Source organism: Chionomys nivalis, chromosome 19 (assembly GCF_950005125.1).
Source record: "Chionomys nivalis chromosome 19, mChiNiv1.1, whole genome shotgun sequence".
Taxonomy (NCBI): Eukaryota; Metazoa; Chordata; class Mammalia; order Rodentia; family Cricetidae; genus Chionomys; species Chionomys nivalis.
Window position 1 is genome coordinate 39,214,178 of NC_080104.1, and position 18,302 is coordinate 39,232,479.

Consider the following 18,302-nt stretch of genomic DNA (forward strand, 5'->3'; position numbering starts at 1 on the left):
TAAGTTTATGTTACCTCCAGGTATTCCTGAACGCAGGTACACAGGTGAACTCCTTGAAATTTTTAGGAGACATCTTGGTGGGGGGTGATGAATTCCTGGAGTTGAGGAGTAGCCTCTCAGGTACCTCCCTGGGACCATCAGTCCATTCCCTTCCTAGGAGGCACCCATCTTAGGAGCCAGGGGTCTCCTTGGGATTTTGCTAAGGGGTTTAAAGAAAGAAAACACCTGAGAGGCCCCAAATAAGTCAAATTGTATAGGGTCTTCATTCAGTACCAGTGGGGCTGTCCCCGTCAGAATGGTGGGAAACAGCTACAGCCTCCAACTTTTTCAAAATTTTGAAGGCAAAGACTTCAGTTGTGATGTATACAGAAGGCACCCACGGACAGCTGCAGCAAGCAAGCGTCGTTTACAGAAGTGGAGAGATAGCAGTTCAGTAGTCAGGCGTTTCTCATAGCTTTGAGGTCAGGAACACATTGTATAGGAATTTATGGCTGCTCCAGTGACCAATTTACCCAACATAGTTCTAGCACTAAGTATTCTTAGGAACACCTTTACGAGATGGCATAACTATAGCTCAGAGCCCACTATACAATAAATGAAAAGGTCCAGTAACATTCCTTTCCCCAGTCCATCTTCAGATTCCTGACATGGGATCTAAGTTTAGGTAAAGGGCAAGAGATATGCATAACTAAGGGGTCCTGTTCAAGGAGTAGTTCCATCCATCACTGTGTAGGGTCCTCTAGGATGAACTGGAAGGCTGCTCTCAGGAGGGAGGAAAACATAGGCCTTCCATATGTAAAACCATAGAGTCAATCATTTGGCCAATACAATTTCCAGTGTTTAGCACAACATTGGATCTACGTAGCTGGGGAGAAACATCTGGCTGAGCAATGTAATATTATTTCCTAGGTCTGGATCTGGCTAACAAAATGCCTTCACCTCGAACCCTGAAGACTCATCTGCCCGTTCAGATGCTGCCCCCTTCCTTCTGGAAAGAAAATTCAAAGGTAAGAACAGCCCAGTTTTATTCATTAAAACAGAAACAACCAGTGGAAACCATAAGGCAGGTGGTGCCATTCTCCCAAGGCCCACACACTCCTTTCTGCACCCACCTTTCTTTCAGAATATGGTTGTCAGGTGTGATTGGAAGTTTTCCTCTGTGCCAGCTAACTCATGCTAAGAGAGAAGTCAGTGAAACAAAGCAGAGTTGCCAATTGGAAAGTCGGGCATGACACTGTTGATAGTTAATCCTTAAGCTGCCGAGGAAGCTGCTAGCAGTCCGCTCTCATTCTCCTAGGCCTACAACTTTATATTTCTTTATTTCTACATTCCTATATCTGAAACCTACATTTCTATATTCTTATTCTTAGACTCTTCAATAAAAGAGGATAAGAGGGAGAAGTCCCTGCCTAACTCAGAAGGACAGGCAGGCCTAGCAGAGACGCACGAGACCCAAAGTTACTGTAGCAGGAATTATAGGAAAGAAAAGTGAATTATCTCATAAAAAGGTTAATTATTCCTACTGTCTCTTCAGCAGGACTTAAGTCAATTGTTTTTTGAGACAGGGTTTCTCCGTGTAGCCCTGGCTGTCCTAGAACTCACTCTGTAGACCAAGCTTGCCTTGCAACTCAAAGAGATCTGCCTGCCTCTGCCTCCTGAGTGCTGGGATTAAAGGCGTGCACCATAACCACCTGACTGATTTAAGTGAATGTTAAATTCTGGATTGAGTTATGAACTAGAATAACTCTTAAGGAAGAAAGCTATGGCATGTTTCCCACCCAGGGGTAGATTCCATTCTTTATGCAAGAAGACTGTGACTTTCCCTGAACAGACTTTCAATGACGATATGACACTTACAGATCCAATGTCGGAAGAGACACAAATACTTGCTTAGTCTTAACACTAACACCTTTTTGCAAAATTGGTCTTCTAAATACTAACAGCCTCCTGGATGGCAGCCCCTCTCTTTATCCACTTAGATATGAGTCATAAACCACTTCAGAGACCATTGTCTAAGCCCTTTATTTCATGACAGTATTTTAGGCATAATGGTGTGGCTACTCACGAGCTGTACCCTAGGCAACAGAACTTGGGAATGTTACTATTGCCAGATAGGTCTTGCAAGTGTCATTCAGAAGTAGGGAGCAGCCAAAGTTATCTGGGGCCTAGATTTTTACCACAGGTGAAATTTATAGAAGAAGCCAGCAGATGCAGAAGATGCAGCAATGAAAGAAGAAAAGAGTGATTCTAGGAAAGGGTCAGCAACTAAGAATGCAGGTCATCTCCGACGCTAGAAGCAATAAAAGTGAATTTTTCTCTACAGTCAACAAAAGGATCCAGCCCTGCTGACACCTTTGCTTTAGCCCTCTAAAACATGGCCTCCAAGACACTAAGATAATGCATATAATTTTTTCAGACACTGTATATATGATAATTTATTACAGCACCAACAAAAAAACTAATATGTTATCATACTCTTAGAAATTATATTTGACTTTGTATTCTGTATTTTAAGTACTTTTGCATATATTCCCTGTGCCTCAGACTTCTCTTGTTTCTTAGTCTCTTGGGTCTTAAATACAATACCCAGCATAGGAATATTATGTAAATTAGGGTCTGAAGATTAAATCAGAAATCACTTGTTTGGCATACATGAGCCCCTGCAATGTAATGTAGTGTGTGTGTGTGTGTGTGTGTGTGTGTGTGTGTGTGTGTGTAATGAGACTGTAGTTGCCTCACACTTTTTGGGTACCTAAGTGTTTTCATGAACATTTGATAGAAATCCAGAGGCAAGAAAGGGAGCGGAAAAACAGTCATGTAGGACTGCAGCGGGGAAAGCACGCATTCCGGTGATTCACAGGGAGAGAAACAAGACACAAGTGCTTTAGAAAACACTAATGTGCTTATAACAGACAAGAAGCTTTGAAGTGCTACTTACAGCAAAATGCCTGGCACAACCTACTGATGAAGTTAGGAGAGGTTTGTTTTGGTTCCTGGCTCTGGAGGTTCGATTTCAAGATTAGGCAATGCTTGTGATTGGACCTCTAGTAAGAATAGCATCATGGTGGGAATGGGGTCCAAAGTGAGAAGCTGAGTCTCAAAGTAGAAAGGAAAGACAGGGAGAGTGGGAAACAAGGAGCTAGGGAGACCAGGAAAGAGGGAGAGGGAAGGAAAGATCCACAATATCTTTGGAGAATAAACTCTCAGTGCCCTAAGGATCTCCCTTTAAGCCCTGTTTTTAGTGATCATGTTATGAACATGGAGTCTCATAAATGGGGTTGGGACCTTTATTAAAGATGGCCATCTGTGAGGAGGTGGGTCTTCTCCCAGACAATGAATCTGCTGACAACTTTATCTTCAATTCTCCAGACTCCAGAACTGTGAGAAATTAGTTTCTGTTGTTTATAAGACACACAGCATGCAGCATTTTGTCATAACTGAACCAAAGCACCGCAGGCAGCCTCCTTATTCCCCAAGATAGTTTAGGGCAACAGCAATATTTACCATATAAACCACCATGCCTTTTTGATTAAAAAAAGGATATACTTAGTTATAATGCTAAGATTACAGCTACATTCCGAATGGTTTGTGAGCATATTAGAAAGAGTGCTCATGCTGATCATAAGAACACAAGCCCGTCCCAATTCCTCCAATAAGCTAGTCTCCAATACGAAAAATACCCGTAAAGAACACAAATGATAGTTTTCTATCTTGTTTCCCCTCTTCCTCCCACTCTCTTTGCTGAACAAACCTAGATTATCTATGTGGCCAGAAATGCCAAGGACTGCCTGGTATCTTACTACCACTTCTCAAGAATGAATAAAATGCTGCCTGACCCTGGTACATGGGAAGAATATGTTGAAACATTCAAAGCTGGAAAAGGTGAGCGGAAGAAAACTGTGCCCTTCTACTTCCTAAGCCAGGTGCAGACAACAGACCAGATTCTCAGCAGATATTTACATCCCTCAAGGTCTTTCAAGGAAGTAAATGCATTTCATTTTTATCTATTAACTGTCCTCTTTTATTTAGCATAGTCGTCCTCATTTGATGAGTTTTAAGGTGGTAGTGACGGTCCATCTCTTTCCTCCTCAGTGCTGTGGGGCTCCTGGTATGACCATGTAAAGGGATGGTGGGATGTGAAAGACCAGCACCGCATTCTCTACCTCTTCTATGAAGACATGAAAGAGGTGAGGCCAGTGTGATCTCCATTGGGTGTTCCCACATCCTCATATACTAATATCCCAGTGACACCCTGGGATGTGAGCTTGCCTGCAGAAGACCCCTTGAAAGATATTCTCTAAGTTTTATCTTTCCTTCCCAGAGCAAGACTTATTCTGACATCCCAAGCTATGTTTCATTGTCTGTCTCACAAAGTGGTTGTAGAAATTTATTCAGTCATAGCTGTAGAGTGCAGATAGTTGTATTTTAAAAGTTTAGCTTAATTTTCCCTCTTCTACACCCCTGAAGTCCATCATTAACTGGGGTCTAGTCCATGTCAACAGTGGCAGAATCAGATACATAGAGTGGGGTACTGAACTGACCCCTCTCTCTGCTTTATTATGAATGAGTAGACCACAGTCTACTCTCAAAATCCTGTGGACTGGTGTGCTCGAGTTACAGAGCAACATCTTCTACCAAAGCCAAGAATTTGTGATTTAACCCTAAGATCAGCTTTTTGCTTTTGATGAGAATGGGGCAAGCTACAACAGTTCACATCCCTGACTCAACTTGATAACTTTTATGATAACTTTTATTCATTCTCTCATTAGACTTCTGATAACTCACAGTCCCTTTTTCTAGGCTGTTATAGCCAATAGCCCAAAGATGGTCACACAAACCCACCTAGCCTCTGTTTCATATGACCTTTAAACAATCCGACACCCAGGAAACGCCATCACTCCTCTCCCAAGTTTCCAGGTGCTGTCTGTAGAGGCATCTGCCCCCTGCTACAAGTTACTCTCCTGGATGGCAGGAGTAGAACCTGGGACAGACAGTGTCAAGCACTAAAACTACTTAATATAATTGACACCTTGACACATCCTATTTCCAAATATTGTCTATACTGACTAAACAGTATCATTAATAGAAAACCAAAATTATTTATTTTGCATACCTGTTCCACATACAGGACCCAAAGAGAGAAATTGAGAAGATTGTAAAATTCCTGGAAAAAGACATATCAGAGGAAGTTCTAAATAAAATCATCTATCATACCTCCTTTGATGTAATGAAGGAAAACCCGATGGCCAACTATACCACTCTACCCGCCAGTATCATGGACCACTCTATCTCCCCTTTCATGAGGAAAGGTAGGTGAGATTGACATCCTGAGGTGCCAAATAAGTCTCGTGGTCCTATAACCAACCTGTGTTTTCCCATGATGTCCCATGCTACCTGGCTTGCTTTGCTAATTGCTGTAGAGTTCGAGAGGTGACTTGTGTACCTGTTTATCTTGGTATAGGGCCTAGGGATGTATAATCTCTCCTCCGTCTGGACCTGCAGCAATCCCTGAGATTTCACTTTGTTTCAGGGATGCCTGGAGACTGGAAGAACTACTTTACTGTGGCACAAAGTGAAGCTTTTGATGAAGACTACAGAACGAAGATGGCAGGAAGCACTATTGCTTTCCGCACAGAGATCTGAGCGCAGTGGAGTTGGGGCTGGGGGAGGGGAGATAGATTTTTCTGACTAAATCTTTTAGCCATTTGAGATTCATATTAAAATATATTTAACATCATTCCTCTATCCCTGAGCTGTTGGCCAATCCTGTAGGTACTATCATACTATTTCATCAAAATGTAATCAAACCCTGTACAGAATGACTTCTGTTACAGTATGTGATAATTTTCACTGATACCTACGATACAACCATGGAATTTAATGTGCTTAGGCAAAACTCATGAACAGACATACATGATAACAGGATTTCGACATAAGAAAGTAAACGAGAAAAGCAAAGAGAATGAGAAATGAGCACTGAATATAAATGGAAGGATAGCTGATTTTCTTAACAATTGTCTGTTGTGCAATACTGTAACAAAACACATAGTTTGTAAAGAATAAAAAATATTTCTTACCATTCTGAAGGCTGAGTGACTAAATTCAAAGGACCCACATCAGCAAGGCCCTTCTTATTGTATCCTCCCATGACGGAATATGGAAGAGGAGTGAGGAAGGGGTTCAAATTCATGCTTTTCTCAAGAACCTGTGATAACTATTTCCCAAGATCGTGTGCTTACACACCCTAACTCCATTGCACTGGTGATTCAGTTTCCAATATGTGAGCATTGGGACACTTGCAAACCACACCAGTGGTCAAGAATAAGACTGCCCCCTCCGAGAGCCATACACTATCTAACAAAAACTCTTTATGTTTTAAGTTGTCAAGGTTGTCCAACAAATTCTTAAAACTGTTACCCTCAGTTTCCTCTCAGAGTAGAACGTCCTTACTGCTGGGGATACAATACACTTTGGACCAGGCACACAGCCCAGAGGATCTGAGTTGGATCTATATTGAAAGCCCATACACTGTGGACTAGCTTTGATGGCACCAGAAGGCACCGTGTTAGTTTCCAAGAGAGGGAGGTAACTCTTAGCTCTACCTAGCTATGATACCTATGTACCACAGCAACAACGACCATGGCACTGTAATTCGGAGCATTAAATATTGGCATGCATACCTTAATGTTAATTAATAACTCTCTATTTTGGACTCAAAACCAGCTCAACAAGAGGGAAATCCTGCCTGGTACTTGAAACCCAGTCAAATATCCAAGGCTTGTGAATTCATGGTTCTTGGAGAAAAACCTAAAATGATAACATTACTAATATAACCAATAATTTCTAACTATAGTCTAAATATTTGTCCTTATACCCACAGTAAAGGGTAGTCCTCAACCTTCGTTAAAGAAACTTCTCTTTACCATACTAGAAGACCACAACCAATCAAAATGCAGAGATCATGTGATTTCCAGCCCCAACGGATAAATCTACAACTTCTACATCTAATATTCAGAGATTACTGCAGAAGAAGGGGTGAAAAGATTGGAAGTGCCAGAGGATCAGAAGTTTTCTGTGAAATTGTATCTTCTAGGAATGTCAGGGAAGCTGCACTCATAAAATGTCATTAGCATACTTACCTAAACAAGACCTGAAGAAGGAAGGCACGACAGACATTCTGACGTGCACTGAGACCCTGCACATCTTTCCTCTTTTCATGTTAGCGTATCTTTTGGTATTGCCATTGTTCCAGTCTTACTTATGCAGCCACTTCTAGGTGAGATAATTTCACTCCTGTTCTTAAAATCTTCTGGCTACCTCTGTTGCCTTGTTCCACGAACCATAGAGAGGAACTGTGATATAGAGGAATCCACTTTGCCTAGATCTCCACAATCTGTTGATCTCTGCCTTGGATATGTTTTGAGATATTTTGAATTCATTTTTGTTTCTTTTTTTTTTTTTTTTTTTTTTGGTTTTTCGAGACAGGGTTTCTCTGTAGCTACGGAGCCTGTCCTGGAACTAGCTCTTGTAGACCAGGCTGGCCTCGAACTCACAGAGATCCGCCTGTCTCTGCCTCCCGAGTGCTGGGATTAAAGGCGTGCACCACCACCGCCCGGCCTCCTCATTTTTGTTTCTTCTTCTTCTTCTTCTTCTTCTTCTTCTTCTTCTTCTTCTTCTTCTTCTTCTTCTTCTTCTTCTTCTTCTTCTTCTTCTTCTCCTCCTCCTCCTTCTCATTCTTCTTCTTTGGAGAACTTCTTTTAGGCTCCTAGCTAATTTTTAAAATAGGGGCATTTGTTTCTTTAACATTTTATATTTTGAGTTTGTTGCATATTCTGAATTTAATCCTCTGTCAGATATATAGATGGCAAATATTATCTCCCATTCTGTTTTTTTGACTTCTTCATTCGATGGATTATTTCCTTAGTTATTCAGAAGCCTTTTAGTTTTGTGAGGTCTTAGTTATCTGCTGTTGGCCTTAATTCCTTGACAAATGGAGACCTGTTCAGAAAATCCTTTTCTGCCTTTTTATGTTCTAGGTGCTACCTATATTTTTGTCTATCAGTTTTAGAATTTTAGATTTCAAGTTCAAACCTTTTCATCTTGAATTCTTTTTATCCACGTGGATCTAATTTTTTTACAGGATGATACATATGGTTCTAATTTTATTCTTCTACATGTGGCATTCAATTTTTTCAACACCATTTGTTGAAGATATTTTTCTCCACTGTATGCTTTGTTGTTGCTGTCATTTTTTAATCTCTTCATCAAATATCAGATGGCTGTAGCTAAAAGCACTTACACTTGGGTCTTCTATTTTGTTCTATTAGTCTACATGCCTGTTTTGTGCTTTGTGTTTTGTACCATATTGTTTTTACTACTAATAATAATCCCAATACTCTTATTTTGTTGCAGATTGCTTGCTTTTGTGATATCTGAGCTCCAGTGCATGTGATAGGTATTAGCTGTTTCCAGAATCCCCTGGCTGTTGGGAGCAGTGAGACCCCAGATCCTGAATTTCTTGTAATCCCCTGATCTGAGTGCCTACAGGTGCTCTGAGCACGAGACCTTCAGAAGTTCCTGATGGCAGGAGAGTGGTTTCTGGTGGGTTTGGCTGGGGCGTGGCTATCTCTATATAATCTGCCCCTGAACACAATAAAGGGGGCATTCTTAGGGAATTCAAGGATGACTCGTGTCTCTGTCTGTGTATTTTAACCTCCAGCCCCTTTCCCGAAGCTCGAGAACTGGGGTCTAGCGCATCAAGCGCAGACCGGGGCCGTGGTGCCTTGAAACCCTGGGCCTGTTTTATGATCCTGCTTTGGGAGTGAGGAATTTTCTTTATTCCAGACCCGTTATAAAGGTATATAAGTGGTAGAGGCCTTGGTTTTGTGTTTCCTACTGGCAGAAGGGACATCATTTTGGTGTTCTTGGGTCTGAAGTGACTCTAAGAGAATCATAGTTTTTATTTTACCCTGTGTAGTGGACCGAGTAACAGCAGTGATCCAGGAGCAACATCTATTAAAATTCTAAAAGACAGGGTCAAAGTGCAAGTGTAAGGACAACAGGGAAGAAAGGACTGAGTAAGGGGAGGAGCCAGGATTGGAAGAACTAAGATGCCATCCAGAGGAACAGTCTTGTTGAATTTTCTGACCCTGGTCCCTAAGCTTCTGGGCACTATCTGGAACCAGTTTGAACCTGTTGGTGTAGACACAGATTAAAAAAAAAAAAAAAAAAAAAAAAACTTTAAATTTTTAAAATTATTTTATATACCAACCACAGTTTTCCCTCCCTCCTCTCTTCCTGTACACCACCCCCCCCCCAGCGTCCTTTCTACCTCCACCTCCCATCCACTCCTCAGAAAAGGTAAGGCCTCCCATGGGGAGTCAACAAAGCCTGGCAAGAGGCAGAATTTTTCCTGAAGGAGGGCACATATCACTCCACTGACAGTGGTCAGGAGGTCTAGTACTCATATTGAAATGCCACAGCTGCCAAAGAATCGAATCGGTCCTGAAGGGAATCAAACTGATCTGAAATTTCTGTAAGTTTTTCTGAAAGCTGGAGAGGCATAGAGGCTAATTGTTACAAAACAAACACAACCAAAACCAAGCAGGCCCACTGTTCGCAGTCTGGATTCTGAAGACTGGCAAATCTAGAGAGGCAAGAGAAGAGTGAGTTAGCTGTTTTATAATCTAGGCAAATGCACTGGTGTTGAGGAACAAACAGTAAGGTGAGAGAGCCTTTAGGAGCTGCCAGGAAATCCCTGAAACATACTGCATGTACAAAGTTCCACTATCTTCAGGGTTATATGAGCAATAAGAATTGCTGAGAACACTCTTTGGCCTATCAAATGGCCTACAAATTATCCAGAGACCTTTTGGGTTGTAGCTGTATCATGCATGTTGGCATTGGCTTTCAATGATACAGCTGGAAGATTGGGTTGTCCATGTTCCTGTAAGTAAAACCAATAAACTCATTGCTTCACCATGTTAGGCAATGGTAGTGTTGTTACTTGAGTCCATTATTGGTTCCTGATCTGTGACAAGTAGACATTAACTTCAGTATTACTCATGAATAGTGTCATACAACAGTATCCCCCATCTAGGATTTTATAGTGGCATTATAATCCCCTCTGCCCACAGTCTACTCCTATTTTTTTCAACCTTTCTTTTTGTTTACTTCCAAATTATTCTTAAAGGGTAGCACCATGTATTCCATGTTCCTGTTTAAAGCCCTTTGGAGAGCACTGTCAGATAACCGTGCACTCCTTCGCATGAGGCTAGAATAGATATGTGCACAGTGCCAAGACCACCTCTCCACTCCCTGTGTTAAATACCAGTGATTTTTAAGAGTCCACAAAACAAAATAGCATTTGGTGTTTTCTATATTAGATATTGAAACTGAGAAATTGTTTGACACAAGGCTAAGTTTTACTAATTCCATTTGTCATCACAATAATGGCAGCATGATGTGATTGATCATGGATGAAAGAGCCCATCCTGCACTACAAACATCATCTCATTACTAGAGAAATGATTTTTGACCTTGTAGAACGCTTGACAGGATCTCAGTTTCTACGAAGATTTCCAGAGTGTAATTCAGAAACTGCTGCTCAGTCTTCTTAGTGTGTTGCCTACACATCCAATCTCCTACCTTTACTCAATCTGATCCCCGTCTGGGTTGTTTCTGCCCCAGTTCACATATTTCATGTCAAAGGACATCATCTCCTTAGATAAGCATTTCTCAACTTGTGGGTTGTGACCACTTTTGGGGTTGCATATCAGATATCTACATTATGATTCATAACAGTAGCAAAAGTGCAATTATGAATTAGGAACGAACTAATTTTATGGTTGGGGCTCACAACAGCATGAGAAACTGTATTAAAGGGTCACAGCATTAGTAAAGTAGAGAACCACTAAGTTTTTCATGATACATTACTCTTTCTTTCCTCTCCTCATCCTCCTCTCAACCTCCTCTCTCTCTTTTTCCTTCCTTCCTTAGAAAGGAAGCACTTTATTAATATCTCTGCTATTGTATTTATGCGTTTGTCCTCCCACTAGTTCTAGTTATGTATCCATCATCTTTTTTGTGTTCTTATGTGTTTTTGCCTTTCAAAATCCAATCCACCCCCCTGCTATCACTGATTTTCCTTTGTGGAAATGTCACTCCCTAAATGTGCACAGTTTTATGAGACTATTAATCAAGAGGCCCTGCCCTTCCCTGGACAAAGTGTACACACATAGCCTAAGCCGGGTAGGTCAGATACTCACTCTGCTCTAAGATTTTAATTGTGAGTGAACTGAAATTATTTGGAGACTATTCAACTTATGAGAGGTGCTCTGGTGATGGTTTCTTGGGAACTCCTTTATGACTCCCACAGCTGCCTTGCTCCCTATCCTGGTTCTTCTTTTCCCTAAGTTCTGTGAGCAATCCAATGTCCTTGCCAGTTGCTGATGTACTAGAATAATCCATTCTGCCTGCTACTACAGAAACCAATGGGCAGAGACAGATAATAAATCTTTAAACTGCCCTTTGTTCAGAGATTCAGCATTCTGGGCAACCAGTAAACTGTTGTCCCTAAATCTGCCTTCCCTGGCCCATCTCCAGATAGCATACTTGATAGAAAACCAGAGCCAAGATAGGCAATCACTGTAAAGGTTAGTCTTGGCCCCCTGGCCAGGTGGTCAACCTTAACTCTCACATTCATGTTAAGAAAGCCTCTCTGTATAGTGGATGATTCACAGATACCTAAGGCTGCCGAGTCTTGCATTCCTCCTGAGTTCCCATCTGTGTTACATCTAGGTTAAAAGTTAACTTAGAACAAACAATCTGTTGGCAGTATAGTGTGCTTGGCTACTTACAATGTGAACATTCAGGCTCCATTCTACATAATGAAATACAAATGTGCCCCTCTAATATAGGATAAAAGTATCCCTCAGTATCCCCATCAATGCTACTTCGTATCAAGGAACTCTAAAAAATAATCACCTGCCTCCATGTGCCTATATAGCATATATTAAAGCAACACAAATGCAAGATGTATAAGAGCATGAGAAAATGCAATCTTATTATGCAAGTCAATTAATATAATACACATGTGTGTGCATGCGCATCTACATCACTGTATATAATACACGCACACACACACACAAGTGTGTACACGTAGAGAGAGAAAGAAAAAGAAAGGAAATACCAACTTTATGAAGTGAAATTCCTTAAAATGATATATTATTATCATAATCTCCTAAGGTGATGGCATCATATCTCTACTTGAGATACCATTTGAAGATTATTCAGACCCCACCACTGGAAGAAAAGGCACAGTTTGGAACATTGACTCCTTCTTTACATGTAGAGAGAATGATGTTCCAGAACTGATCAAAGTTCCTACACCTATGCAGCCACAGTCTTGTTCTGTTTATCTTTTATGTGTGAGTGGCTGCATGTATGTCTGTGACCTTGTGGATGCCCTAGAACTAGAGCTAAAGTTAGGAGTTATCATGTGGGTGCGTGGAATTGAGCCTAGGTCTTCTGGAAGAGTATGGTAGTTTGAATGTAATTCGCCACCATAATCTCATAGGGAATGACACTATTAAGAGCTGAGGCTTTGTTGGAGTGCGTATGGCCTTGTTGGAGGACGTGTGTCACTGTGGGGGCTGGCTTTGAGATTTTCTATGCTTCAAATACTGCCCAGTGAATCAGTCAACTTCCTTTTGTCTGCAAGATACAGGACTCTCAGCTACCATCTGCCTGCGTGCTGCCATGCTCCTGTCATGATGATAAACAGAGTGAAACTCTGAAATTGTAAGCGAATAACCCAATTAAATGTTTGCTTTATAAGAGTTACTGTGGTCGTGGTGTCTCTTCCCAGCAATATCAACAATAACTAGGACAAAGATGAACAAGCGGTCTTAACCACTGAACCATTCTCTACCAGTCACAGCCTTGAGGAAACATAAGTACCGTCTATGAGACAGGCTAAGTGGAGTGACTTTCAGGCACATTCCCTAAAAGTGAAGTGGGAAAAAAAACCAGAAAGACAGGTGGCATGTGGGCATATCACAAAGGAGAGGTGGGACCATGATTTCAAGACTAGAAATTTGAAGAGCCTTGGGAAGAAGACAAACAAAACTGTCCAATGGAAAAAAAATAGAGATTCTCCAAAATTAAAAATCTTATTTTTCTCACTAGGCAGAGCAATATGGCAAGAGAAAGAAGTTTAAGACAAATAAGAAAAGAAGTCAACCAAGAGATACCTTATCATATGACAAAAGCATTTGTTCAACTATGTTCATAGCAGCATTATTTGTAATAGCCAGAACCTGGAAGCATCCTAGGTGTCCTTCAATGGAAGAATGGATGAAGAAAGTGTGGAATATATACACATTAGAGTACTACTCTGCGGTAAAAAACAATGACTTCTCGAATTTTGCATGCAAATGGATGGAAATAGAAAATACTATCCTGAGTGAGGTAACCCAGACCCAAAAAGAAGATCATTGGATGTACTCACTCATAATTGGTTTCTAGCCATGGATAGGGGACAACTGAGTCTATAATTTGTGGTCCTAAAGAAGCTAAACAAGAGGGCAAACCCAAGGAAAAACATATAGTTATCCTCTTGGCTATGGGAAATAGACAAGATTGCCGGGCAAAAAATTGGAATCTTGGGGGTGGGGTGGGATGGGGGTAAGGGGAGATGGAGAGAGAAAAGTGTGAAGGAGAGGATGAGGGGAACTTGGGGAAACGGGATGATTGGGGATATAGGAAGGTTGGATAGGGGAGCAGGGAAACTCATATCTTAGTTAAGGGAGCCACCTAAGGGTTGGCAAGAGACTTGAACTTGGAGTGGCTACCAGATGCCCAGGGCAATGTCCCCAGTTAGTTCCTTGGGCACCTGAGGATAGGGAACCTGAAATGAACCTATCCTATAGCCATACTGATGAATATCTTGCATATCACCATCGAGCGATGGATGGAGATAAAGACAGAGACCCACACTGGAGCACTGGACTGAGCTCCCAAGGTCCTAATGAGGAGCAGAAGGAGGGAGAACATGAACAACGAAGTCAGGACCACGAGGGGTGCACCCTCCCACTGAGACAGTGGGGCTGATCTATTGGGAGCTCACCAAGGCCAGCTGGACTGTGACTGAAAAAGCATGGGATAAAACCGGACTCTCTGAACATGGCGGACAATGAGAGCTGACGAGAGGCCAAGGACAATGGCACGGGATTTTGATCCTACTTCATGTTCTGGCTTTGTGGGAGCCTAGACAGTTTGGATGTTCACCTTCCTAGACCTGGATGGAGGGGGGAGGACCTTGGACTTTCCACAGGGCAGGGAACCCTGGGACTGGAGAGGGAGGAAAAGAGGAGTGGGGGGAGGGGGAGAGGGGCGGGAGGAGGGGGAGGGAAATGGGAGGCGGGGAGGAGGCGGAAAATTTTTTTTTTTCAATAAAAAAGAAAAAATAATAATAAAAAAAAGAAAAGAAGTCAAATTATCCTGATTTGCGGATGACGTAACATAAGTGATCCCAAATATTCCACTAGAAAAACTCTAGACAATCAATTAGAGCAAAGTGGCAGAACCCAAAGCCAACTTAGAGAAATCAGTATCGTTTTTATATACCACCAACACATTCACTGAGAAAGAGATCCATGAATACATTCCTGTTTACAGTAGCATCTAAGACAACAGACCTCCACAATGTAAACTTCAAAACCATGTAGGAGGACACTGAGAAAGACAGCCAGGATGTGGGAAAGCATATCATGTTCATGGATTAGTAGAACTAACATTGTGAGAATGACCATCCTACCAAAAGCAAGGTTCAGTGCAATCCCAATGAAAATACCCCAAAATTTATTTACAGAAATAAAAATAAAAGTCCTAAGGTGCATATGGAACCAAAAAAGGCTCCAGATATCCAAAACAATACTAATACTGCAGGATTACTGATTCCGACTTCAATATACATTTATAGAGTTAAATAGTTCCCTGACCTGCGGCTTAGTCAACGGAGACCCTAAGTGGGGGTGGGGGGTAGTGAGAGTTGAAAGAGACAAGAGACACAAAAGATGGAGACAAGACAGAATTCTGATCAAGTCTCGTTTATTAGGGGAATATACAGGGTAGATATGGGGCAATGGGAAAGAGGGAGTGGGTTCTTACATCAATGGGTAATTGGGCAGCTATCATGAAAAATGTTTCAGAGGAGATGACAGCAAAAGTCACTAACTGCAAGGAAACAGATGTTTTTAGCAATTAATCAGAAAAGGGGACTGGTAGTAATATCGGAAGGTTAATAAATCAGAATAATCAGTTCTTAGGCTGGGAACTTAGAAGATAGCAGAAAAGTTTCCCACATAATAGTAATAATAATTTTAAAAATACAATACAATACTAGAACAAAAACAAACATGTAAATCAATGAACCAAAAGATCCAAACATGAGTGCATCCATTTGATACTTGACAAAAAGACAAAACCATACAGTAAAGAAAAATAACATCTTCAACAAATGGTCAATGAAGCCCACAGGGAGAAGAAAGAAATTAAGCCCATATTTATCATTCTATGCAAAATTCTACACTGAAGTGGATCAAAGACTTCAGTTTTAAACCTGAAACGTTGAAACTGCTACACGAGAACACGGGCAGCACCTACAAGATTAGGTACAGGACACGATTTTCAGAAGAGGTTAACAGGACTCCATTGACCTGGGAATTAAGGCCAACAATTGGCAAGTGGAACCTCATAAAACTAAAAAGCTTCTGAGCAGCTAAGGAAGCAGTACACCAAGTGAAGAGGAAACCCACAGAGTGGGAGATAATCTGTGCTAGTTATTCATCTGAAACAGAACCAATATTAACTGAATAAATGAGCTAGGAATCTAAACAGAGAATTTTCGATAAAAGAAACAAAAATGGCTAAACCCCAGCTCAAACGTGTTCAGTATCTTTGGCAATTGGGGAAATGCAAGTTAAAACAGCTTTGAGACTCCATCTCATCCCAGTCAGGACGGCTAATCAGGATCAACAGAACAAGGAGAACCCTCATTCAATGTCGGTGGGAACACAAATTGGTATAGCCATTTTGTAAATAAGTATGAAGATTTCTCAAACGTCTTAAAATAAATCTAGTGTGTGACCTAGATATACTACTCCTTGGCATATTCCCAAATGAACAGACATCCTACTCCACAAGATACGTGTTCAGCCATGTTCACTGCCCCTCTATTCACATTAGCTAGGGAGTAAAAACCACTAAATATCATTCATTGACATTTATCTGTCATGAACAGATAGTGAAAGTGTGGCGTATATACACAAAGATATCCCATTCAGCTCTAAGGGAAAATGAGATCATGAATTTGGAGGCAAATGGGGTAGAAGTAGAAAATATTATATTGAATGAAGTAACTAAAACCCTAAAAGATAAATATCATATGTTCTCTCTCATGTGCAGCTCCTTCACATGAGCATCTGCACATCTTCAGATGTCAGTGTGAAACACCATGAGTAATCACATAAACAAGGAAATTATAAAGAGACTGGGGGTGGAGATTGAAAGGGGAATAGCAAAATACAAGTGATATGAATTGAGAAATGGAAAAATGGGTCAGGACTTCAACTAGGGAGGGCAGAGGAGGGCAAAAGAAAAGGAGGGACAAGTTACAAATAACACCAAGATAGTTTGAAAAGTCTCAAGAAATCTTATTGTTTTATATTTGCCTAAAGTCATAAACAATGTTTACAAGGGTATGATCATTCTTAGAGGAAATTATGGCTCTAGGGGCAATGTATCCCACAAGAACCATAAACTAACAGAAGCCCTGCACCAGGCACAAGAAATATCCTTTAGAACAGGTATTGGGCTAGTCCAACTCCCGAAACAATGTAGGCTATGGTTGCTGGCCTCAGTTGCCTGTCAGAGTGAAGTTATGTCCCTATTGCTGAAGATACCACACACTTAGGACAGAGGACTAGGTTGATATCAGTTAGATTTAATCTGAAAGCCTCCTTCCTGGAGCCTACCTTCCATGGTACTAGAAAATACTATACAATGGAGACATATTGAGAGGAAAATACTGCCAAGGGAGAGAAACAATCAACAGTAATACCCACCCATGACACCTGTGATCCACAGCATGACAAGATGACTATCATGACAAGATATCCATACAGGTGAAGTAAGTGGCACTTACATGGTTGGTGACTCAAGAGGATGGAATCCATGCCTGGTGCTAAAGCATAGCCAACTTCCTAGGTGTTTTATGACAAGACCTCTCCTGGAGAGATGTTATACACATGCCTACTTATCCCAGAAAGGGAGCCCAAGACTGACCAAAGTATGAATACCACCAACATCCAACATGGTGAACCAGTAAGTTTTATTGGGTTTACTTACAGGAGGATGGGTTGGAGGCTTACTGACAGGAGCAGAAATGACTCAAAGACAGCTATAGCACCAAAGCCTACCCCAGTATGAATGAGAACTCACGTATTCTGGGAATGTGGAGTATACTGCACCGCCTGCAGACAGTTCAACAGGCTGGAGAGAAACCTTTCCAAGGGACTCAAACCTCTTAGAGACATCTTAGCTCGTTTCTGCTTCTTCCAGGCAACTGGTCTGGTCTCAGTCTTCTTTGTAGCTTTGCTTGGCTGAGGGTGACTCTCAGCAGCTATATTGCTACTCTGGGAGGGTCCTAGAGAATCTGGTCAGTTTCAGGGTCTTTCTGAAGCTATTTCAAGTTATCTTCCTACTTAAAGAGCATTTCTGTACATTGAAAGTTTCGATCTTAGAGGAAACTGTTACACAATAGTAGGACTAGGGAAATCATGAATTGTAGATGAGAATCTAGTCCCACCACTTTGCTAGACCAGTACAATTCCTAACATTCTAAATCTTATCCTTAAGCCCACATCTAAGTATGACTATCAGAAGTCATCAAAGATGCTTCTCTTTACAGCAAATCACATGGAAAACAACAACTATACCTAATACAGACATCAACAGATTGTGCAGCACCCAGTCCCAGTGCTCATATCTACATCACAGCTCTTGATGTACAGCTTAGGGAACATCACAGTAGAGGTAGAAGAAAGATTGTAAGAGCCAGAATACCAGAAAGTCAGTTTTGAAGTAATCTCTCATGAGAATGATTGCACAAATGAGATCGGAACAATGGCTTTTATTACTGTTACTTTTTAATATTTTATTATCTTTATTCCTTAAACTATGATTGTCTATACTCTTGTCTATATTCTTTTCCAAGTCTCTCCCAAGCCTATATACATTTT

The 18,302-nt window shown here is 41.2% G+C and overlaps 1 protein-coding gene across 2 annotated transcripts in view; it reads left to right on the forward strand.

Moving 5' to 3' along the window:
* LOC130862198 (sulfotransferase 1C1) overlaps positions 1–6,037 on the forward strand; it is a 75,160-nt gene extending 69,123 nt beyond the window's left edge. For both annotated transcript variants that reach the window (XM_057751680.1, XM_057751681.1), the window contains 5 exons: positions 910–1,007; positions 3,756–3,882; positions 4,093–4,187; positions 5,129–5,309; positions 5,531–6,037. In XM_057751680.1, coding sequence (XP_057607663.1) covers positions 910–1,007; positions 3,756–3,882; positions 4,093–4,187; positions 5,129–5,309; positions 5,531–5,643 — 614 coding nt within the window. In that variant the 3' untranslated portion in view covers positions 5,644–6,037. The remainder of the gene's footprint in view (positions 1–909; positions 1,008–3,755; positions 3,883–4,092; positions 4,188–5,128; positions 5,310–5,530) is intronic.
* Positions 6,038–18,302: the final 12,265 nt, after the last annotated feature.